At 38.7% G+C, this 25,055-nt stretch overlaps 1 protein-coding gene across 6 annotated transcripts in view; it reads left to right on the top strand.

Annotated features, from left to right (window-relative positions):
* The window catches only part of PIEZO2 (piezo type mechanosensitive ion channel component 2), a 286,113-nt gene that overhangs the window by 219,062 nt on the left and 41,996 nt on the right, over positions 1-25,055 (top strand). For all 6 annotated transcript variants that reach the window (XM_086892756.1, XM_086892783.1, XM_086892749.1 and 3 more), the window contains 10 exons: positions 1,169-1,369; positions 2,395-2,599; positions 2,735-2,836; positions 3,302-3,467; positions 12,883-13,126; positions 14,313-14,409; positions 16,247-16,406; positions 18,179-18,268; positions 20,548-20,669; positions 21,480-21,551. In XM_086892756.1, the coding sequence (XP_086748882.1) occupies positions 1,169-1,369; positions 2,395-2,599; positions 2,735-2,836; positions 3,302-3,467; positions 12,883-13,126; positions 14,313-14,409; positions 16,247-16,406; positions 18,179-18,268; positions 20,548-20,669; positions 21,480-21,551 (1,459 nt within the window). The remainder of the gene's footprint in view (positions 1-1,168; positions 1,370-2,394; positions 2,600-2,734; positions 2,837-3,301; positions 3,468-12,882; positions 13,127-14,312; positions 14,410-16,246; positions 16,407-18,178; positions 18,269-20,547; positions 20,670-21,479; positions 21,552-25,055) is intronic.

Here is a 25,055-nt window from a genome sequence, read left to right as displayed (position 1 = left end):
CTTTTGGACTCTACCATCTGTTAAAAGCTCTTTAAGAAATGTAATAATTAAGAAGTCTAAGTAATTAAGAGGTGCATGGCTTTCAGGTACCAAAGGACTGATGGGTCTAATTGGAGTAATTGCCCTGAATGACAATGTGTGCTAAAAGTTAATTTTTCTAAGTGCTTATTCCTTAGCCACAGTTTAGAAAATATAATGAGTTAAGAGAATAATTCATTCAAACATTAGTAAATGGATGTCTGTTGTTTTTCTTCTTGGTTTTGGTTGATGCCTGTGAGCAATGTCTTACTATTCCTGTCTTGATTAAAGAACTTCACTTACAGTGAAAATGTGCCAAGTCCTGGGGAAAACCACATCTCTTGTTAATTTAAAGAATCTCCAACATTCTATATACACAGTTTAAGGTTGTCAGAAAATATGAAAAACCCAGTGGAACCTGTTTCAGGAGATTCTTGTCCCAAATATTTTCTCAGAGAACAGAGATCTAGAGTTTGCCACTTCTGCTTCAGTTACGACTTCCTTGAGGGACTTTCTCTGAGCTGGTCTTTTTAACCAGCTTTTGGAGTTAGTTAGTACCTCTCTTCTATTGAACATTGGGCAGGTCTCCCTCCTGAGATGAATAAAAAATCAATTCATAGCCACCCTTGACTGCATCCTAGTCTATCTGGCTTTGGGACAGATATACTATTCATGTGAATGAGTGGCCAGGTTAAATTTGCTCTACCCAACATCCTTGTTTTGGAAAGTTAGAGTTTGACAGCTAAACCGCTGCAGATGACTTTTGTGTATGTTTTTATCTTCTCTCCTGCAATACAAAACCTGATACCTTAAGAGAAGCTATGAAATATGAGAGGGCATGTGGATGGTTCAGTGATTTTTTCCTTCCGTTCCTTTCCACAATTAGTTTTTATTATAGTATTTTTTAATTAATGTCTTTATATTAATCTTCTGGATGTCTGTATGAGTCATCAAAATTGAAGAACTGGTGTGAACCTTAATTTGTTTCAATCATAATATCTGGGAATAGGTGCCAGTGCATTCTGGAGTGCAGAAGCCCTCAGTGATAACACCAGTTTGAGTATTAATGTGTTTATGCTTATCAGAAAATTTAATAGCTTCTGGTGGTTTTGACTTTTATTTAATAATCTCCTGATTGTGTCTCCCATAGAATAACTTACTGATGCTGGCTATTCTGGCTTTTGAAGTTACAATCTACCGTCACCAAGAATACTACAGATGTCGAAATAACCTCACTGCACCTGTGACTAAAACCATTTTCCATGATATTACAAGAGCACATCTGGATGATGGACTTGTAAACTGTGTCAAGTATTTCATAAACTACTTCTTCTACAAGTTTGGTTTGGAGGTAAATATGTACTACTTTTCTTTAGATTATCATTCCAAACCTTTTGAATGTTTTATTTTTGAATAGTAGCTTGGGCTGTGTTTGACATCTAGAGGCTTATTAGTCATCATTCATGTTAGTCATCTCTTAGTTCCCTTACCTTTTATATTTGTCATCTGCACATGAAATGTACTTTAAATAAATCTTTTCATAAATAGTGATTTTTCACAATTTTCTATGCCTCTCTGAAGGAGGCAACTCTCAGAGTAATGCATCCTAAATTTAATCATAATGATGCTCTTGACCTATCTGTTAAACACTACCACCACTTTGATAATGGAGTAAACTGTTCATAGCGATCTGAAGATTAAGAATGAATGAAAATTAAAGGAGCCCAGTAAGTTATTTCCTTTGGGTAATAATTTTAGGATCATTCTAATCTGGGGGAGAGAAAACCAAAATAGCATAGTGCACTGAATAAATGAAGTTTTCACAAAGTTTCAAAATACGTTTCATGGAACTGAGTGAAGGGACTGCTTTCAGTGAACCCAGAGAGTAGAAATGCTGGAATGCAGAGCCTAATGGAAAACTAAAGCTGTCTTAAAGAAGTGACTGCATTTGTCTATCACCAATAGAAACTGTATGGCCTAAATGCCTTGTCCATTTCCTACATGCGGATACATTTTAGTTGTTACCAACCTTGATAGTTCTTATTTCCGCATCTGTACATCCTATCAAAATATGTGGCTGTGTAATGCATTCTTTTTTTGGCAACAATTAAACATTTCAAATATCAGCTATTGTGACAAGGCTTCCTGTATCTTTAGATATCCCATAACAGAAACAGACAGAAGAGTATCAAAAAATTAGGTGTTTGGGTGGAATGGTGGAAGTTGCTTTTGTAGCATCTTGGTTTGCACAGGTTTCCTGCAGTCAGATGCAGCCACGTCCAAGCATTCTGTCAGGATCCACAATAACTTATTATTGCTGTACTGACTAGCCACGAGGTTGTAAAAGTTGTTTCTGTTTCTTTACTTCATTTCCAGACTTGTTTTCTTCTATCAGTGAATGTAATTGGTCAAAGGATGGATTTTTATGCAATGATTCATGCTTTCTGGCTGATTGCTGTACTGTATCGACGTAGGAGAAAAGCTATTGCAGAGATCTGGCCAAAATATTGCTGTTTTCTAGCATGCATCATTACATTCCAGTACTTCCTTTGCATTGGCATCCCACCTGCTCCTTGTAAAGGTAAGGACGCCCTTTATGTAAAATGCTACTTGCTTTTATAGAAAAATGCTGAAAAATTGGTAAGTCTTCTGAAGAACAGGATTAAGTAATTGTTATGAGGTACTGATTGAATTTTTGCATGCTTCTGCTACACAGACTATCCATGGAGAAGTGGCAATGCCAACTTCAACTCCAACATCATAAAGTGGTTATACTTTCCAGACTTCATTGTGAGACCAAACCCTGTCTTCCTTGTGTGTAAGTATTTTAGCACATCATTATGAAGTGCTTACATGTCCTTCGCTTAAGTCATCTGTACAGTGGAATTTGAAGCCAGCCTTTTATTTACACTTCAGTAGCAATATGACAGATTTTTTGGGCAATTGAATACTAAGCTTTGAATGCAGTAGAAAAATTCACAGAATTCCTAATTTTTGCATTGGCTTTCCCTGTATCTCTTTTTTTATCACTTGACATCAAAATGTATGAATATTTCCCCTTTTCTCATTTATTTCTCCATAAAAGTCATAGACAATGACAGGTAAAAAAAACCTAAAAACATTTATAAATTTCTATTCAGAGTTAAATGCATTGAAAACCACTCAGTCTTGGAAGTTCAATGTGTGGGAAAACCGTCTGGTAACAACATTATAATATATCACAACTCTCCTTACACCTTTGTTGATGACTGATTTTTTCCTTGCAATAACTACTTTCTTCTAGATGACTTCATGCTGCTTCTGTGTGCATCCTTGCAAAGGCAGACATTTGAGGATGAAAATAAAGCTGCAGTGCGAATCATGGCTGGAGACAATGTGGAAATTTGCATGAACCTTGATGCAGCATCTTTCAGCCAGCATAATCCGGTTCCCGACTTCATCCACTGCCGGTAAAATTTGAATCTTAAATACTTGGAAAATACAGCACTTCCTTTTCATAAAGTTCACTAGGGTAAAAGTCATTCTCACAGCTTCCAATTTTTACTTGGAATTTGTATTCATGTATGTTCCCATCTAACATACTGCTGTGTGAGAGAGCAGATAGTTAATTTCTGGGTAATCAGCATCTGGTTTAGAACAGGATGGATGCAAACATGTCTTCCTAAAACTGATTAATGTTTTAAGTGCTCTCTAGGGAAGTTCAGAGATAAATTTGCCTGAAAGTCTGCATTCACAGAATCATAGACTTGTTAAGGTTGGAAAAGACCTTTAAGATCATCATGTCCATCATGTCCTTTAAAATCATCATGACATCACTGCTGTCTTAGACAACAAGCACATTGCAAAATGTTCACCTTTAGGTCACAAGTTCTTGCATGCTATCTGTGCACATGTGGATTTAGAAAGCTTAAGAAAAAAAAAAATGGTTCAGCTGTTAGATTAATCCTCTATATTTCTAACTCCAGAAAGAATCTTGGTGCCCAAATTTGAATTTCCCTTCATGAATGCCTAGTGCGGCAGCATTTATGTTGGACTTAAGTGCTCTGGTAGTTTCCCCCCAAACACAGACATGTTAGCAAGAATCCATTGCAGCCAGCAGCTTCCTATGAATGTGTTTATTCCCAAAAAGTCATATGTTATGTCCTGCCAAGTTGTTGTCTAAGCACAATCAAAATAATACTCTAAGAGACTGTCCTTTGTGATATTTCATCTAGAAATGAGAACCTTAGAAGTGTCTTGGAAGGGCAGCTGACATGTCTTCCTGTTCCTGAGCATTGCATAAAAGGTTGTTTAAGAAGGTGAATAATAGAGAAAGGGGCAGAGCTTGAAGCAGTCTATTCTGAACGGACTTCAAACAATGGAACTCTTCCATTGTGTCATCATTTCAGGAAACACACATTAGCTCAGCTGTTCTAAATTGTGCTGGACATGCTGTACTTGAAGTTGTCTCTAAAAGTTGGTGCAGTATCACAAAATAGGAAGAATACAATTTCTTAGCTGTGGTGTTCTGTCAGTCTAGATATGTGAATGCATGTTACCAACCAAAGTCTGAGTATGACAGGAATAGATAAATGTCTAGAACTAATGTCAATAAAAATTTTCCTTTTGATGACAGACTTTTATTTCTTTTACCAGAGAAGTGGTAGAAGTCCTTCTCAAGATCTTTAGGATGATCCTGCTACTTCTGTTACAATTGGTTACCAACTCTATCTTGAAAGAGCTTTGAACTCTTGAAACATTTAATTGACTCATTTGTCCAGAGATTTATAGTTGCTACTAGGCAAAGGTTGAACAATTCTCCCTCTTGAGAATTTCCAGTCTGCACAGTGAACCCTGTGCTCTAGATTCAGTAAAATAAGCAGGAAGGAAGAAGTATTAATCTTTCTTCAAAATGCTCCATCAAGTGAGAATTCTCTCTAAAGATATCTGACTAATAGGGCTTGGTTGAGAGGGAGTGTAGTGGAGTTTGCCTAAGCTTTTCTCTTGCCACTGAAGTTGTGTCCATCTTAGCAAAGGCTGATGCAGCAGTTGCATTGGGCAAACTGATGTGTTTAGTCACTGGTGAAAACCATCGCTGGTTCCTGGCAGAAAGATTGAATTTTCCTCCCTTAGTCCAGAAAAAAAAAATTCTGAAAAAAATTCGTTAATGGTGAGAATGTGTTTTAAAGCTGTCTTTGGAAGAGAAAGGCAAGAAAATCACTGCTTTTTAAACATCTTCTTTTGGGATCATTTCAATGTTCTCTGGAATCTGATAGGTAATTCTGGTCATCTGTAGAGCATATTCCCAAATGGACTAAAAAGAAACTTTGAAACACAGAGAATATTTGAAGATTTTGGGTGGTAATCGGAGTCAGGTTTATAGTGGAAAGCAAAGTTCAAGCTGAACTGGCCTGCTGCCCCTCCACAATCCTTTGGGATAATTTCTGTGTTTTGGTTCATGTGCATGGTATGCATCAACTTGAAGCCATTGGTGGCAGGACATCCACACTGCTGGGTGTGTGCTGACCAAGGAGACCTGTGGAAAGGTGATTAACAACACACAAACATTTAACTGGGAGTTTGCTGCATGTATCAGGCAGTATGTGCTATTACTGATTGAGAGTACAAAAAGCCCCAGAAAATCAAGGAATCAATTAGTGGAGGTGAGCTGAACAAATAAACTGCAATCACTTTATATTTGGGGGTTTTTTTATATTTTGGTACCTAAATGCCAAAAATCTGTGCAACCGTTTCATGAGAGCTTCCTGTTGTGTGAATAAGGAGAAGAATGAAAGCAAGGCAGAGAAAGGAAAAAGAAGAGGGACATTTTTGTTTGAAAAATGAATCATGAATTACTAGAAAACCCATTAATTAACGCATTCAGGAATAAAGGAAATTCCTGGTTTTATTATCTTTCCTTGTAGATATTTGAGCAGGTAATCATGGAATCGTAGACTGGTTTGCATTGAAATGGAAGGGACTTTCCATTTCATCCAGATCATCTAATTCCATCTAATTCCAACCTCCCTGGCATGGGTAGGTTGCTTCCACTAGACGAGGTTGCTCAAAGCCCTTGGTTCCATCCAACCTGGCCTGGAACACTTGCACAGCTCTGGGAGACCTGTTCCAGTGCCTCATTACACTCTGAGTAAAGAATTTCTCTCTAACATCTTACCTAAATCTCCCCTCTTCTAGTTTAAAACCCTTCCCCTTGTCTTATCCCTACGTGCCTGTGTAAACACTTCTCTCCTTTTTTTGTAGGACCCCTTTAATTACTGTAAGACCACAATGAGGTTTCATCAGAGCTTTCTCTTCTCCAGGCTGAACAACCCCAACTCCCTCAGCCTTTTAGGAGAGGTGCTCCATCCCTCTGGCCATGTTCTTGGACTGAGGACCCCAGATCTGAACGCAGTACTCCAGGTGGTATCTCACAAGGGCAAAGTAGAGGGGGAGAATAATCTCCCTTGATCTCTTTTGAACAACCAGGATATAGTTGGCTTTCTGGGATGTGCGTGCATATTGTCAGCTCATGTCCAGCTTTTCATCCCTGGGAATCCCAAAGTCCTTCTTGTCAGGGCTGCTGTCAATGAATTCCTCTCTTAGTCTGGGATTTTCTTGGCTCAGATGCACTGGGACTTGTTCAACTTAATGAGGTTCATACAGGCCCACTTCTCAAGCTTGTCCAGATCCCTCTGGATGGCATCTCATTCTTCTGTTGTGCCAACTGCACTGCTCAACTTGGTACCATCTGCAAACCTCATGAAAGTGCACTTAATCCCACTCTGTGTCACTGATGAAGATATTGAGGAGCACCTGTCCCAGGACAGAGCCCCGAGAGACACCACTCTTTACCCACCTCCAATTGGACAAAGAGCCATTGTCCCCAACTCTCTGGCTGCATCCATTCAGCCAGTTCTCCATCCACTGAATAGCCCATTTGTCAATTCCAGGTCACGCCAGTCTAGAGAGATCAGGAAAATCTTTAAGGTTTTTATACAAGTCCAGGTAAATGACATTTCTCATATGTTGGCCATATAGAGCATTGCAGTTGTTCCATCATAAAAGCCACCAGAGTGGGCAAGCACAATTTTCCTTCAGTGAAGCCATGCTAGGATCACCTTCATGTCTTGCATATGCCTTAACATTACTTCCATGAAGACCTGCTCCATGATCTTCCCAAGCACAGAGGGAAGGCTCACTCATCTGTAGTTTGACAGGCCTTCCTTCCACTCCCTTCTAAGCTATAACTTCTCTTTTTTTTGTTTGTTTGTAATTGTTAACTGAATGAATGTGTAATGGGAACACGTAGGATGGTGTCTCTAAGAATAAACAGGCCTTCCTTTAGAATGAGCTGCATAATAGGTCTTGTGTTCTTTAAGGTATCTTACCTTTCTTTGAGCTCTTAAGTGTCTCTTTCAATGCTTTCACCACAATATAGATTATCCCAGGCTTTCTATATTATTATTGTTTAGATTATGTTATTTTTGAGATGTTACACTGTGCATATGCAATCCTAAATGCCTAATTTGCTTCGAAGAAGCACCAGAGAATAGCTGACAGTACCTTAAGGTGACTGAATATTTTATTAGAGTTTATAAATCTTTAAAAGAAGGACTCTCAAGCTCTGGGTAATCCATTGAAGATCTGCCTCAGAAGAAAATGTATGTATTTGGCCTCCATCCAACACAATTTGGAACTGAAAGGACTTTGTCTAAAAAGTTTCTTGTGCTTTTCAAGAGAAGTTTCGGTATGGTCTAAATAGTAGCAAGAACTTGGTTCAAACCTTATCCAAGCAAGTGAAATTAATAATGGCATTTCTCCAAAAGTCAGTCAGAAGGAGCCAAACAGTAAGAGAAGACAACCTGGTTATGAATAAATTATGAAGCAGAAGAAAAAAAAATTAAAATTGTGCTTGGTATTCTTGTGTTTTCTGAGAAGTCTGATGTGTATTTAGTGCTGTGTAAAAGAATGGCAGCTGCAGACCAGAAGCACCCTTTCTGAAGTGTCCCTTTGCTTGAGAAGATATTACTTGGTCACTGTTCTAGTAGACATGGATAAAAAACTTTTAACTGCAACATAAACAGTGGCAGAAGAAGAACATATTTCCAAAATGCTTCATTTTCTTCTCTCTGGAGAAATACTTGAGTTCAGCAATGATAAATACAGTCTAAGTAAGAGATTTCCTGAAATTTTCTTGTCTTTCCACCCCCAGAGTTCTCAGGGGATACGTGCTTGACCCCAAAGGAGTGCACATCCAAAGGACTTTGAAACAGAAATAAGAACAAAGAATAGAAATAGGAGCTTTTAGAATGACACGGGATTTAAAGCAACTTCACTGAGAATAATCCTTTCCCACAGTCTCCAATGCTGGAAAATTCTCATTTCAGTTCCCAAGAAGTTTTTCTCTTAGATATTGTCAGGGAAAAAAAAAGTTTGGGATTGTAATCTGCTTTTTTCCACTTAGAAGCAGAAACAGTCATTGAACTGTCTCGTTTAATGTACTCTGGGAACCATCATGGAGGGAGTCAGGTAAAGTGTCTAAAAGGCAGCTCTAATGCCAGTCTTGGAACTGTATTCCAGCTTAGGCTAGTGAGATAGGACCTGTAAATGAACATCATAGGCTTAGTGTCATATTTATTATTTAAAGCAGATAAACATTCAGTTGCTAAAAAAAATGAGCATCAACAAATAACACAGTTGTGAATTTGGGTGTTTTTAAGGTGGATACGATCATGAAGGAAGGACTCCACTGGTAAGAAATTAATCATAAAAGAATATCAGTTCCTTGAGAGGGTTTAACAAAAATAGTAGGAACTGACCTAGGGGATCCCCAACACTAGATTTGAAGAAGTCCATTGAAATAAGGGAGCTAGTTCTCAGAAGACTGGATGTTGCTATTGGCAGAGGGAAAATCAACAAAACTCCCTTCTGAAAGCTGAAATAGAGCTTCAGGGAAAGAGTTTAAGGATGGAAGCTGGGTTGGGAACATTAGCAATGTTGAGATTAGAAGGGGAAACAAGCTCTGATGCAGGGTCACACAGGCTGCTGAGTGTGTAAGGAACAGGAGATATGGAAGAAAGAAAGAGGAAGTTTGGGAGTAGGTGAAGCTTGCAGAACACATATTATAGGGGCAATATGCCATCAGAAGAAGGCTACAGGAGGAGCCTTGGGGTTATGTGAAGGTGGGTACCACACTCAAAGCAGGGTGCTGCTAAGGGAAAACAATGAAGCTATATAACAGCATAATGCTCCTCCTGCATGAAGAAGCCTTTAGCTGGGTCCATCTCCACAAAAGGCTCTCACCAGTGTGTAAGCAGAACTGTGTTCTTCCCCTAAATTTCAGAACACTGGCTGAGGACAAATACCTTTCCTGAAATGGGTTGTTGGCTGCAGCATCAGCACCTCTTGGTGCCTGCAGGCAGAGGTCCAGACACCAGACTGGTCATAGCCAAACACTGTGTAGCATGCCAGGAAAACAGCTGCACCTAGAGCAATCTCTCTGCAACAGGCTGGGTTGTATTACAGTTAAAAATTAATTACTGTGGAAATTAAATATTGAAACAATCATGGTAAGATAAATAAAACTTTAGAAAAGAAAAGCAGATAATTTGATACAGAGAGCCATGTGAGGTTAAAATAGCTTTGATGGATGTGTGGAATGAACTTCAGACTTTGTCTTTCTTGGTTTTGAGCAAATTGATATGGTCATTTTTTCCAAAATGTTATCCAGAGTATTAGTGGGTTCTACTAATGACATGGTTGGAAAATCAGTGGGTTTTATTTCTCATTAATCTTTCAGGTTTCTTCTGTGAAATTTCTCATTCTGAGGCTGTCATGCTACCAAGAGCCATAGTTTGATGCTTTTGGTGCACTGGTGTAGTGGCTAATCTTACTTGGATGTGTGACTGTGTTCCTAGCCTCCTGCTGCAGCCTCCCACCTTTCTGCATTCATCACACCAGCACTGAGCTGGTTTGGAGGCTAAATGGACAGAAAAGTATCCCTTCCTTCTGTCCTCCCTCAAAGTAAATAGGCTTTTGAAAATTTTCTTCTTGAAACCATTTCAAAGAGCCAAAGCCATAAAAGGGGCTGAAATGCAGGGCTGAAGGGATGAAAGGGGGTGGGACTGTCCCCTTGGGAACCAGCTGTGCAGATTTCTAATGTGTATTGTTAAATATCACATCCTGAGGGTGGCCTTTTGCTCTTGGTGAATGAAGGGAGATTTAAAGAACACTTGGAAAATGAGAGTTTGGAAAATTTACATGACATTAAACTAATGAGCTGTGTGGTCTGCAGTGGAAGCATAAAATCACAGCATATGCTATCCAAGATTAAGCATTTTCTCCTGTCTCTGTAGGAGCTTTTAAACAGAGGGTAAGCATCGCACCTGTCCTCATGGGTTTAACTATTGGGGTATCTTTGTCCTTCAGCCTCCACTGCTGCATTATGATTTCAGAGCAAGGAACTGAAACACCTTGTTTCCTCAACAAGGAAACACCTTGTTTCTGGGCTTTGAGGCAGAATTTTAAGATTTATATATGAGAACATGTCAAATTATTTGAGAGGTAGTACATAGAGAACTCCCCACCAAGGCATGTCTTTATTCCTACTCTTACTACACTTGACCTATCAATATCAATATAAAAATATCAATATAAAAAAAATATCAATATAAAAAAATTAATGAAAGTTAATTTAGGGGCAAACTCTATGCTGTAATAGACAAGATTTTGCATATTGTAACTGAAAAAAACATGATTTCAGGAAAATTTTTATCTACCTGAAACAACTTGAGTGGTTCTCTCCTTTGTGTTCAACGTGGCTTTCTTCTTGGGATAGCACAGAAGTACCTTGGATGGTTTGTGGTCTTCATTGTTTAGGTGTGCTTAGGCTGAGTTGTCCAAACACATTTTGTGAGATGTGCACTCCCAGGTGAATTCTTGGGAGCCATTCTTATTGTTGGATTTGCATGTAACTGCACAGTTATATACTTTCCATCTTTAAGGGCTACATCATTTGTCACTTGACACAGTTGTAGTGCCTCCTCCCTTCGTAGAATTTTTCCATTGCATGCAGTTTTGTTGTTTGGTTGATTTAGAGATACCCAAGGCTATTTTATACTTAATATATATTTTGGATATTAGAAGAACAGGTGTGTTTAATATTTTAGGTGATGCTAAAATTTATCAAATGGCTACCATTATAGTGAAAAAATAGCTAGATGATTGTCTTCCTTTTCACATTCTCTCTAATTTCCAGAAGATTTAATCTAAGAGTGATACCTGCTGCTGATTATGACTGAAGCAAGCACCACATCCATATGTTGGGAAGTTTGGATTGAGACAGTCCCAGTTGTGTCTAAGAGTCAGAGTTCAATTTTATTGAAGAGTATTAAGACATTGCTGATTTTTTGATCCATTTGGTTCTATTTTGGGTGTTTCTCAAAAGATGCTGATACATTTTGTTGGTAGCAAAGGACAAGCTTTTTGAAATACAGCAGTGTCAGAAAGAGATCTCTTCCTAGCCATCCCACACACCAATAGTTATTATTAAAGGAATATCAAACAGAGTATTATTTTCTGGAGAAACAATGAGATAACCCTTTCTAGTGTGCATGAATTTAATGAAGATCTCTTCAACTGATGTCTTCTTTATTTTCCCAGCGCATATTGATTCTTTGTTAATGTTTTATCACCCAGAACATCTCCAAAGTCATGGTATTTTTAGATTTCACAGGCAGTAAATCACAAATTTCTTATATATTTGTAGGAAATAAACACAAAGGAGCTTGTTACCTTTCATTAAGTGCCTCTCTAGTGAAATATGTAATATAGGCCTATAAATGTAAGACTATAAATACATACTCCTAGAAAGTTCTGAGAACATCAAGCAGCAGGGGCCTTTTTATGTGGCTTCATACAGTGCATTTAGTTCATTTGCTCCTTACATGGTTTGGCTTAGGTATCTGTGCACTCCTGTAGTTCTGTCTCCCTAACTGGTTTCCTGACAAATGTAGCTACACAGCCTGGATGAACAGACTCTGAAAACACAGATTTGGAATCAAAACACTATAAACGGGAGGAAACTAAGAATTAGTTGGTTTTGCAGTGTTTAGCTATATGTAGTATTTGGTATTACCTTTGGCAGATATTCCTGTCTGAAAGCTCACTGAGTCAATATTAAGGCTAGATTTTAAGAAATCTGAAAATACCAAATTGTTTCTCTCTCTTTCCCACTGTGGGCCAGGCTGATTTCAGATAGCTCTGTCTCACAGATTCCTGGAAAACGTTTCAGTAAATTCTATCATATTTCTGTTCTGTAGAAACTTTTGCCCCTCAAAACTTTTGCAGTTGATCTCCATTAGAGAAAGATATTTTTAGCAGCTGTCTTTGAAAACTAGTGTTTTGACCAGGCTGAATTCCCTAGAAGTCATCAATAAATATGGAATTGTTTTGCAGTGGTGTATTGTAGTTGGCTTTTTAAAATAGATTTCTTATACTATTTCTCACACTTCTTGAAAGATGATCCCAGACAACTTTTAGACCTCATATATGTCATTGCCGGATAATATCCCTCCACCATGAATTTTGGTGAGAACAGGTTTTCCTCCCTTCCATGATACAAGGCTTGATCTTGCAGCAAGCACGGTGCCCTGACCAGGTGTAGCAAGGTGCTTATGCACAGGAAGGAGCTGGAGTGGCATGTATGAGCTGTGCAGACGCATGCATGAACCAAATCCCCTGACTGTGGTGTTAGTGGTGAGTGCCTGCACAAATACTGAAGAGTGAGAATGCCCAGAAGACCTTCTGCACAAGCGTAGAAAGAGGAAAAATAACATTGCCCTCAGAAAAAGAATGGTAACTTTTTTCTCTTTATTTTACTTCTAGGTCCTACTTAGACATGTATAAGGTGATAATATTTAGTTACCTCTTCTGGTTTGTGCTTACCATAATCTTCATCACGGGAACCACAAGGATCAGCATATTCTGTATGGGCTACTTGGTGGCCTGCTTCTATTTCCTTCTCTTTGGTGGAGACCTGTTGCTGAAGCCCATTAGGAGCATCCTGCGTTACTGGGACTGGCTGATTGCCTACAACGTCTTCGTGATCACCATGAAGAACATCCTGTCGGTGGGTAGCTGCTGCCTTTCCTCTGCCCTCAGCACTTCAGTCTCTTTGGAGGTGTGCACAGTGCGTTGAGTGGTCATTAAAAATCCTTCTTTGGGACCACAGCCTCCTGCAAACACCAAGCAGTCTGCATTTCAATCCAGCATTGCTAGGGAATGGCAGTGCATATCCACCGTAGGAAAACACGCTCACTCGGGCTCTGTGAAAGCTCACAAGCTGCTCTCAAAGGGCCAGGTTCTGGTTTCTTTGCCCAATGAAGTCTCTCCTTAGGAGCCTCACAAAAATCTCAGTGGACTGAAAAATGAGTAAGAAGTGCAAAATTAGTCACACTGTTGATAAGTAGTGCACATTTAATTAGAACATTTATTTAAATAAGGAATTTTCAAACCTAGTACAAGATGCAGTTGTGTGATGTAATGCAATTAGTGAAGTTGACTACAAAGTTACAAACTCCATTCCTGTTTCCTTTAGAACTAGTGTCAAATTCAGATGAAAACAGATGTATTTGATAATTAAATGTCAAATTCTTCTGCAAAATATTAAAGATTTGCATGCATTACTTAATTATTTTGTATGTATTCTTGCAGTGGCACTGACAGGTGATTCAGACAAGCCAGTAATTTCAGTCTTTTTGAAAGACAAATTTAGATTTATTCCTGGCAATTACGTTTTAGCTTTGAACATTTTTAGTGCTGGACTGCAAAGAACAGACATTTTTCTTTTTACATTTATTTAAGTCACTATGCTAAAATAAAATTGATTTATGGGTGGTTTGAATTTGCAAATGTTCTAAATGCTTACATATGTGCTTCATTCTATGCTTGGGAACTCAGTGGAGCTACATGTGTCTTAAGCTTGTCCATCCATGTATGCTTGCAAGATTAAGTCAGTGATTTATAAAAGTTGCTTAGTTGTCACATCACATCATATGCCAGATGTGTCCCTTTCTGTGCAAAACAAACAAACCCCACATACCTCCTGTCTCACTAATAATCAAAAAATCAAATTCTGTCTAAGAGTGGTTTGTGTCTAGTGGTAAAGCCACACTTTCTTCCAAGCTCTTTTAGTAATGAGGATAATTTGACTGCCTTTGGCTGTATTATTTCTCATGTAATGTAAAAAGATGCAATTTTTCTTAATTTTATTTCTGCTACATCTTTTTACATGAAACTGTCCTTTTACTTTGCAGATAGGAGCATGTGGCTACATTGAATCATTAATTAAGAATAGTTGCTGGGTGATTCAGGCATTTAGCCTGGCTTGTACAGTTAAAGGCTACCATATTCGTAAGTATAGCTTATTTTTCTCCATAATTTTCTATAAATAAAAAATCACCTTAAAATCTTCTACCATATGAAAGTTGTGCCTTCCCTTGAAATACTACCTTTTGAAAAATCTTGGTCCTATATTGATTAGCAACATTGAATATTGAAGATATTTCACAGAAACAAGGGAGACATGTATCCAGAGAAAACTACCACCATCTCCATCCATCCATCCATCCATCCATCCATCCATCCATCCATCCATCCATTCATCCATCCATCCATCTATCCATCCATCCACAGCCAGCATTTGCTGTAAATGAACAATTCACTGATATTGGCACTAAACACATTTTCCCATATATGCAGCTGATATGATACTCTGGTTTACTGTACAACTTGAGCTAAAAGGTCAGCTCATCATCACTGCAGGGACCAGGCCCCTTTTCCCAGCAGTACTCCCTGTGTGCAGTGTGGACTCCCACTCTGCCCTGTGTACCAGAGTTGAGTGGTTCAAAGGGTCAGCCAGTTCAGCTCACTGAAATGGCATGAAAGGGGCAATTTTTCTGCATGCATAGTGATTTTAGGCCATTTTACTTCCTCGTGATCATTCTCAAGTGGTGATAAAAGGAATGGAGTGGACAATGTCTGTGGGTGAAGGTGAGAGAAGGGAGGAATGAAGTTTGGACAGAAAAATCCTTCACAATCTCTGTGAGCTATTAATTTGTCTCCACTTTGTCTTGACACCCTGGCTTAACAGTTTGAAAACACCTGCAGGTTTTTTAATGTTCTTTGGGTTTGGTTTGGGTTTTTTTCTGAATTTAAAGAGCTGTTTCATCCCTGTGAGTCTGCAGCAAAATTCTGAATTCCTGTCATCATGATTGATCCTAATAGGTAAGTGTGGAGTAGGGGAAAATAAATACGAAGAGGCAAATTCACAGGATGAAAGGTGCCCAGGAATTCTTGTGTTATCCAAAACTTTTTGGGCAGCAACAGAAACTTAGACGCAGGTTTTCAACCCCCCGAGGGTTTGGGCACTGCAGGCTTTGAAGCTCTTGGAGTTTGACCTTCCAGAGCTATTAGATTGGCTTGCTTGCTTAAAAAGCCAGCTTTGAGCCAGAGGCTGTCCCCTGAGTCCTGCTGCTGCTTTCTGTAGGGCAGCATAGGCCATGTCCACAAAATATAGTCCAGCTCCACAAAACCCAGTTTTAATTTTTTAATGTCCCCAAGAGAACTGTTTTACAGAGAATAAAGGAAGAAAGAAATAGCCCAAGCCAAAATCTAGAGGTAGGAGGAAATGGATTTCCTTTCTGACTGTCTCCTCCTACCCCAAAGGAAGCAGTTTTGTGGTTTCAAATATTTATTCTTTTATGCAATGGAAAGGAACATTGAACTGAGTTGTGGAGAGGAAAAATAAAAATACTAGATCATGGCAGTCTAAAAGTTATTTTGACAAAAATAAGCCACTTTTTTCTTCTGTTGATAGTGTCCTTAATTAAAAAATGAGAGAAAAAGTCACTTTGAAGAGAAGAAAAAATTGAAATATTTTTTAGCAACCACTGAAATCAAATAATTCAGTGTAACAAAAAAATATGCCTTTTCCAGTCTCTGTTTTCAAGTACTTACTAAAGTGCATGCAAATGGTTCACTTCTGATGAGTTCTCACTTGTCATGGGACATCACATTGTTGGAAGCTTTTTGGTTTGTTAAAAAGAAATTACAGTGTACCTCAAATGGAAACGCATGACTATTTTCTTTAGAAAAATCTAAAATAATTAAAATAATTTTAAAAGCTAGATTTATTTAATTGATTAAATATTATGAAATAATTCTTAACATTGATGGTGTCTTTTTCCAGCCACAGGCAATCTAGATTGTAAACTGCCCAGTGGAGAAGCAGGAATCATTTGGGACAGTATATGTTTTGCTTTCCTGTTACTGCAAAGGAGAGTCTTCATGAGTTACTACTTCCTTCACGTGGTTGCAGATATAAAAGCTTCTCAGATATTAGCATCAAGGTAACATTGAAAATTTAAAAGAAATTAAATTAAACAGCTTAAATCTCTCATGGTGGTAGTACTTATTGTTTATGATAGGTAGTACCGAAACAGTCCTTTAACATTGATTTAAACAATCCATTGATTTAAACTCATAATTGGAAACCCAATTTTTACACAAGAAAACAAATTAGTTAGGAATCTAATAGAAACTAAATCATTCTTTCTATGAAATACTATTTGCTGCTTCTATTAAAAGCTCTCAAAGTGTGTTGCAGCATTCTCTCAACATTGATATGCATGAGAGAGAATGCCAGAGTTTCTAAGTCTTTCAAAGAAAATATTCTGCTGTCAGAGCCTGTTTGAGACAATTGTCCTTAGAAATCCCATCTCAAGAAATGTTGTAGGAAGAGGAAGATGGGACAATTCTTACATCTGGCTTGTGAAGAAAATGGAACACTTTTGGGAAGTGTCACTTCACTGAACACTGACTAGGTTTGGCAAGGAAGTGTTAACCTCATTGGGCCTGTTACACCACAAGCATTCACTCATAGCCATCACTAGCACAAACATTCTTCTGGTTTATAATATGAAAGCAGATGAGGATTGAAATACTGGTTTTAATTTCCATAAGGTTTCTAAGAAATTACTTTTGTTAATATTAGATTACATGTATTGTGGCTTTTTTTCTTTCCTCAAAAGGCATGTGGACATTGATCTCTGACTGTGTGTCAGGGCAGAATTTGGCTTGCACATAATGAAAGGAAGTATTTTTTATCTGCCTCTTCCAGGGATCATTTTAAGAAGGGGACATGTTTAGCTTCCCATACTAAACAAAATTCAGCACTGTAAAGGGGGCTACCAAAAGACCTCCATCTCCACTCCACATTGCATTAGGCTTTTTTTCTGGGGTGGTTTTCACTGCTGATGCCCAATTATGCTGGATAATTTGTACCTCTTTAGGTGTGCTGGGTTCATAGTTAGAACAGCACAAAGCAAAATCATGAGTATCAAAGTATGTCCTATATTGGGAAATGTTCATCCAGAATGAAAGAACGGACCTCTAAAATTATAGCTTTTCTTGCTGAATTACTAACAAAAGAAAGGCTTTAGATCTAGGCTACTTCTTTGAGAGAGACTTGAAGACTCTTTTAAGAGCCTTCAATTAGGAATTAGGAATTCCTAATTGAATTAGGAAGAATGGCCATAGAATTCAAATCAAGGAACTGATTACATTTCTAATGTAATGGAGTGCAAAGCCGTATTCTTTTGGCACACCAGAATCTTGCTCAAGGATTTGTATTGACAGATTGAAAGCACCATAGTTTTCAGAGGGTAAAAGTGAAGCTGAATCTCTGCTCACCATGGCCCTGGATAAAGCTTGACCTTGCTCACGGCTTCCAGGAGGACTGAGGCAGAGGATTGAGGTGGTTATAATGCTGAAATGACTCTAATGAAATCCTGTGTGCAAGAAATCCTTCCCCAGCCTTGAACCTATTTGTGTTCTGTGTTTTGAGGACTGGAAATTGAATTTCTTGAGCAGCGCTAGAGGAACATACAGGTTGAGTAGGGTTCACAACATTTGGTCCAAGATCTTGAAATGATTGTCTGTAAAAATGTTACTATTTTAGATTGATTGTTTCTTTCAGACCTTGGATTAGTTTTGTTTGATGCAGATACGGTCGTGTATAGAGGAAACATAAAGTTCTCTGTGATTAGTTGCCATAAGGAAAACAGAAACATTTAACATGTCCTCTTCTTTTTTCTTTTCCTCTCCCCTGTTTCTGATGTAGGGGTGCTGAGCTTTTTCAGGCTACAATTGTCAAGGCTGTAAAGGCAAGAATTGAAGAGGAAAAAAAATCAATGGATCAACTGAAAAGACAGTATGTATTTAATGCATATATATATATGTGTGTGTGTGTATATGTATATATATTTCTATGCATATGTATGTAGATATTTAACTGATTGCTTATATTTATCTAGCATTTTTTTTTATAGAAATACTGGCTTCCAGTATTTATCTAGCACTTTCTTTTATAGACATGCTTTGCCATTATTAGAATTTTGTTCTGTATATCACTTATCTGTATTCCTGGAAAAATTTGTTGCATGACTGCCCTTTCTGTTTTATTTGTGGTTCCTCCTGTAGTGTTTAAGCGCAAAATATATGTTTACCCTCACTGAAAATATTTGCATTCAGTTCAAGTGGCTTGGAGATCCTTTCCCTTTGTACAGCCCATAAGTCACTTTGGTTTCTCTTGCATGCAGCCAACATGCTTCTTTGGTAACTGCAGAAATCTTTTAAAGTTCCTCCCCCATGATGCATGGAAAGCCCTAACTGCTTCCTAACCAGGTGTCAAACCCCACTCACGACAGCTTCTTCCACACTGCCTAACAGAAGAATCATTGGAAGATTGCAGGGACCGTATTTTCTACCTATAGAAAATCACATAATTATAGAACTGTTTGAGTTGGAAAGGAAAATCTAAAGGTCACCTAAAGTTCAACCCCCATGTAATGAGGAGGGACATCTTCAAAGAGATCTATTTGCTCAGATCCCCATCCAGCCTGACCTTGAATGTGTCTGGGGATGGAGCATCCACCACCTCTCTAGGAAACCTATTTCAGGTTTTACAACCCTCATTGTGAAAGTTTTTTCCTTATAGCCAATCTAAAGCAATCCTCCTTCAGTTTAAAACCATTGCCCCTTTGTCACCCTGAAAAACTCAGCTTTGGAGCTTGTTGATATAGTTTCTAAAGAACTTTCCCAGGACAGGACAGTAACTATAAACATAGATATGTATACATTCCTTCTGTTACACATCTGGTGATGGGCATCTCTCATGGCCAGTGCAGTGGGAAAGTGTTATCCTGACCATCCAATCCCTGGCCGTGGTCAGAAACCTATAAATCCTGGGAGAAGAAATAAACTTTCTCTTCCTTTCACCACACCTGTGTCCGTGTGATCTATTCATTGCCAGCAGCAACACCCCTTGTCCTCGCAACAGACCCTGCAAAAAAGTTTGGCCCCATCTTTCCTATAAGCTCTTTCCAAGTATTGAAAGGCTGCAAAAAGATCTCTCCAGAGCCTTTCCTTCAGGCTCAACAACCCTAATTATCTCAGCCTTTCCTTATAGGAGAGGTGCTCCATCCTCTAATCACCTTTCAGGCCCTCCTCTGGACTCGCTCCAACAGGTCCATGTCCTCCTGTGCCGGGCACCCCAGGGCTGGATGCAGCCCTGTGGGTGGGATCTCATGAGAGCATAGGGACAGGATCCCTCCCTCACTCTCCTGCCTACACTGGTTTGGATGGAGCCCAAGACACAGTTGTTTTCCCAGGCTGGGAGTACCCACTGAGGCTCGTGCCCAGCCTCATCCTCCAGCACCCCCAAGTCATCCTCGGCAGGGCTGCTCTCGGTCAGTTCATCCCCCAGACTGTGTTGATGCCAGGAGTTACCCTGACCCAGGTGCAGCACCTTGAATTTGGTCTTACTCAACTTCATGAGGTTCCTGTACACCAATTTCTTGAGCTTGTCCAGATCCTTCTGAAGCACATCCCATCCTTCAGCTGTGCCAACAGCACCACACAGCTGGGTGTCATCTGAAAACTTGCTGAAGGTACACTTGAACTGACTTCATCACCAGACATTAAAAATAGGACTGGACCCCCAAGAGACACCACTTGTCACTGGTGTCCATTGAGACAAATGATTTTAGAGGGTGAAGTTGTAGTACAAACAGTGCAGGATCAACCAAATCCCTTGTTCAGTGGCAAGTTTGAGGAAAAGCTCTGCATTAGGTAGAAGTCCTTTTATTCTCAGTGCTTCATTTGGTGTGTTGTAATTCCTGACATCGATTCTTTCAGTTTTAAATGATAATAAGATAGTTGAGTGGGAGTAGGAAAGGAGGAAAGCAGGAAACCCAGCTCTCACTGACCATAGAGTGAACATCTATGCTTGGTCCTTCCAGTCAGCTCATTCAGAGCAGTGAAATTCCTTCTTTTTAAGGGCAGGACTAACAACAGTGTGGAATATTTCCCTTAGAAGTGTTGCACAGTATGTGTATGTGTGTGTGTGTGTGTGTTTGCATGCATATGTTTAACACTTATTTTCCAGGGTGGGTGAAGGCGTAATTCTAATAAGATTCTTCCTTTTGCTAGAATGGATCGCATCAAAGCCAGACAGCAAAAATACAAGAAGGGTAAAGAGAGGATGCTAAGCATGAACCAGGAGTCCTCAGAGGGGCCGGAGATTCGGAAGGTTTCTGAAGAAGATGATGAAGGTACCATTAGCTACTCCTGTACCGTATTTGCAGTTGAGCACTAAGGATCTGATAAACCTAATAGCTGGACAAGTGATAAGTTTGTGAAAACTGCCAGCATGTAACAACATTGTTAGCTGAGTATCAGTTTCAGGCTCGATTCAGCCAAAAAAATCTGTGTTATGTACTGTAACTAGGTTTAGAGAAAATGGTTTGCATTGAGGATACTTTTGGTTAACTTCAAGCGGTTGGCAAAGAGCTAAAAAGAGTCAGAGGTTTGTTTTGATAAAAGTCATTATCTTTAAACCACAGTTTTACAAATAGGTAGCACCAACATTTTTCCAGCAATGTTTTCTGGATGCTGTTCTGGATTTCTTTCCAGCCACTAAAATGTTTGTGTACTTTTAAATGTTATTGAAAATCATGGGAACAGAAAAAATCATACCTATCTAGTGCCACATTTCCAGCATTGACCTGGGATCTGTACTTACTGGATTTAAAAATTTTTGGAGCCTGAAATGTAAGGGGATTTGAGAGGAGGGATTTTCTTTTTCCTCTTTAAGTTACCGTCAACTGTGACAGTATGTTTTAAAACACAAAACCTAACTTTTTAGCGTTTTAGAGTGGAATGCTGTTTTAACCACTGCATAAATCAGAATATTTCTGCTTAGTGATTTTGAATTATTTCAATATTTAATGTACTCAGTAGACCTGACATCTGATGTGCTCATGAAATTTTAGCTCTTTTGAGAGAAATAAAAAAATATTAATCAGTGTAAGAAATATGTTTCTCATTTTGTAAAATTAATATTTGAACATATTTTATTTTAGGAGATGCAGACAAAGAGAAAGCCAAGGGCAAAAAAAAGCTGTGGTGGCGGCCTTGGGTTGATCATGCTTCCAGTAGGTTTTCTCAATCCTCTTACAAATATGTGGATTTAACCCTTATATCCTTGACCAGAATGAAGGCATTCCCATAACCTGTTTATTTTATGCCTGATTTTGTGATTGTGACTTGATAGAAGGCTTGGGTTTTTTTAAAAAAATGTGTTTTCTGCTTTCCAATCTTCAAAGAATTTAACTATATTTTGAACTTCTGTGTGTTGGAAGCATAACTAGCTCATGATACTTTGAGTGCTCTTAGAAAAATAACAAATCAGATAAACATGTGCTGAAAAGAATCTGTCTTGACCTCAAAGGTTTCAACTCCCTGATACTGCAGAGCTCAATATATTTAAAAATGTGAATGTGAAAGTTTGCCAATGCATTCTAACATTAGTCATAATTTCTTTTTCATATACACATATACATCTTTTTTTATGGTTCATCAGTCATTCTAGTATCATCTGTAGAAATCTGAGTACCACAGTAAGGCAGGAAGACTACTCCCAGAACTAGGCTGTGTAGAGCTCAGCTCCATCTCTCTGATGACACCTTAATGTGTCGTTGATGCCAGTTGTTTTGCTATTTCCATTTTTTTGTGTGTTTACCTGAGAGCAAAGATATGTCTAGCCTTGCACATAATAAATTATTAGCATGTGTCGCTCATATAATTGGTGCATTATGATATTTTAATTTTTTTGTAGCCCAGGCCAGTTATATGATAGAGTTCTTTGCTACATTATGGGCTAGGTAGAACCGGAAAGGCTGCAATCTCAAATCAGATGTCCTTCAACTGGATGTTTGTTGAATGAAATCAGATAAGAGATGTTAAGTAACCTCTGAAGATATGAAAAAAATATTTAAATGTAGGGCACTGATCAGAGTTAAATCATAGAAACACAGAATCACAGAATGTGCTGAGTTTGAAGGGAACCATCAGGATCATCCAGTCCAGCTCTTGACCCTGCACAGGACATCCCCAAGAGTCACACCATGTGCTAAGAGCATTGTGCAAATGCTTCTTGAACTCTGTCAAGCTGGTGCTGTGACCATTTCCCTGGGGAGCCTGTTCCAGTGCCCAGCCACCCTCTGGGTGAAAAACTTCTTCCTGATATCCAACCCAAATCACCCTCAACTTGACTTCATGCCATTAAAAATATGAATGTCTGTATTGTGTTTGGTCATTTAGTTTAAGAGCTACTCCAAGTCACAATTTTACACATCTACATACTGCTTCATTTACCTATGTGTATTTATAACTTCAGCAGACATATATTTTCCAGCAGTTTTTACCAGAACATGTCATCTTTATTTCTATCAAGTCACAAGTAAACTGTGCCTCTATTTTTGTTTTTCTAAAGGGCACACTGCCACTTTAGAGAGACCTATCCTTTTCAAAAGCCTTATGAAAATAAAATTCTTGTACTGTAATTTCATTAGAACAACAATGACAAAAAGGATAAAAACTATAATTTGTGACTTTTTTCTATAGAATTTCAAGCTATGGTGATTTTGAAGGAATGGGATAAGGTCTCTTGTTTATCCACCACTGGTTTTGTAGTAAGAAGAATTGCACAGAGAGATATTGACTTTGGTTTTTACTTATTTCATCCTCATTATTTAATGTTCTTAGGTGGCAAGTTACATTTTGGTGTTTAAATATTGAGCATTCCTGAAACTATTTACTGCAATAATGCAAAAGCTTGTGGGAAACATCACAGACCCTGACCCTACAACCAGCAGTTGCCTGCCACGTGGCTTGCATCCTCACCCAGTGAAACATGGCACTGACAGTAGGTGTTCACAGGCATGCAGACTGGGAATAGACTGATATTCCCCACTCATTCTTTTTGGAACACCGCTGTAACTGCAGCATTCTGCAGCATGTGGCTCTTCATCTCAGTAAATGGGTTTGTGGGCATACACTGAAGTCACTCAGGCTTGAAGTTTTAAATTTAGGTTTTTATTGCTATTTTTATATCACTTGCTATAATTTTATTGTGCAGAAAGACGCCTCATTTTGTATATCACAGCAATTAAAACAGTCATGAATTTGGGTCTAAGTAGAACGGATAAAAAACCTCCATGAGGATTTCCTCATTGACAATCATTCACAATCTCCCTTGTAGGGAGGTGTGGTTCCTCCTGTGCTTGCAGATTATTTTTGAGGTCCAAAAAAGATCAGCAGGAGTAAGGACCACATGCTTAGATTCTCCTGGGTCACACAGTTGTGTCTGATGTAGTGCAAAAGAATGCAGCTGTCCTGGGGAGCTCTTTCCCTCTGGGCACAAGCAGATGATGGGATCATGCTTTCTCCTGCATGGCTCCTCTTCTGCCTCCTCCATCCCATCCCACAAGAAAAGCCTGTATGTATGTGTCTTTTCTCAGTAGGAGGAAGCCACATTTTGCAGTACAAGAGGGGTCTCCCAAGTCCAGCCTGGCCCTGAATTGTGTTACTTGTAAAGCTTGGTCTCTTCAGGAAGCCTTGTAGGTGACTGACAAACCACTTGCTCCATTTTGATGTGTGCAAGAATGCATTATTGCTATTCAATCATACCTCTTCCTTGAGCTGTAAAAAGGATGTAACTGCTACATTAGAAGGTCCCCTCAGATACACTTTAAATAAAAAAAATTGTAGGGAGATCAATGTAGATTTATTTGCTTTCAGATCAGGCATTCCAAGCCTGACTGAGTGCTGCTGTGAGCCTTTTCAGAGCTGCACTGCAGGAGGTTTTCCCTAATGTCAAACCTTACCCTGCTGATCTTCTCCATTGACAATTTCTGCTGCTGACTACCTTTTTATGAAAGAGAGCTCCAGGTTACTGGCTCTTAAAATACTTTCATCTCTTCAGCACATTTTAAATGGGCCTTCATGGGGGGCTCAGCACCAAAAAATTCATTTGTTTCATACAGGAAATTTCCAAACTTTCTTTTCACCTCAGTGCAACAATAAGAACAGCAGAGGAGGACTTTCTGTCCCTCTGCAGGGCATTCATTGGTGCTAAAAATCATAAGTGGGCACATGAGGTACAAAATTCCCTCTGTGAGGGTGTTTTAGATGGCAAAGTTATGATCTAAAGATCAATTCTGGCAAATTTCACAGCCTTACCCTAGGGTTTTAAGTAGTTTTATGTGGTCATCTGTGCACACAGGACCTGTGTAGAATTCAAGGTATGATTGAATTACAACTGTTACTTTTCCAAACACCTATAATGATGGATAGATATAATTTTATATAAATATGTATGGCTCCATATATCCAGATTTTGTAAATTTTCATCTAAGTAACTGTTGTTACAAATATTTCAGCTTAAATGTGGAAATTAATGACCAGTTTTCACTGCTGTATGTAATGCTGTGGTTTTTATTTTTCTCTTGCTCATTACCTTGTTTTTATTTATTTTGTTTCCCTTGTTTGTTCATGTAGGCCTGTTGCCATCTGAGAAATAAAAACATTGCTTCTGTTCAAGGATATAAGGCCTAGCTTAATCACTGTGTACCTATGCTGTATCAAGGTTTCAGAAT

This window comes from Cyanistes caeruleus, chromosome 1, assembly GCF_971803275.1.
Source record: "Cyanistes caeruleus chromosome 1, bCyaCae1.hap1.1, whole genome shotgun sequence".
Taxonomy (NCBI): domain Eukaryota; kingdom Metazoa; phylum Chordata; class Aves; order Passeriformes; family Paridae; genus Cyanistes; species Cyanistes caeruleus.
Note: the sequence above shows the minus strand (reverse complement) of the source record. Positions and strands in the feature narration are given on the sequence as shown.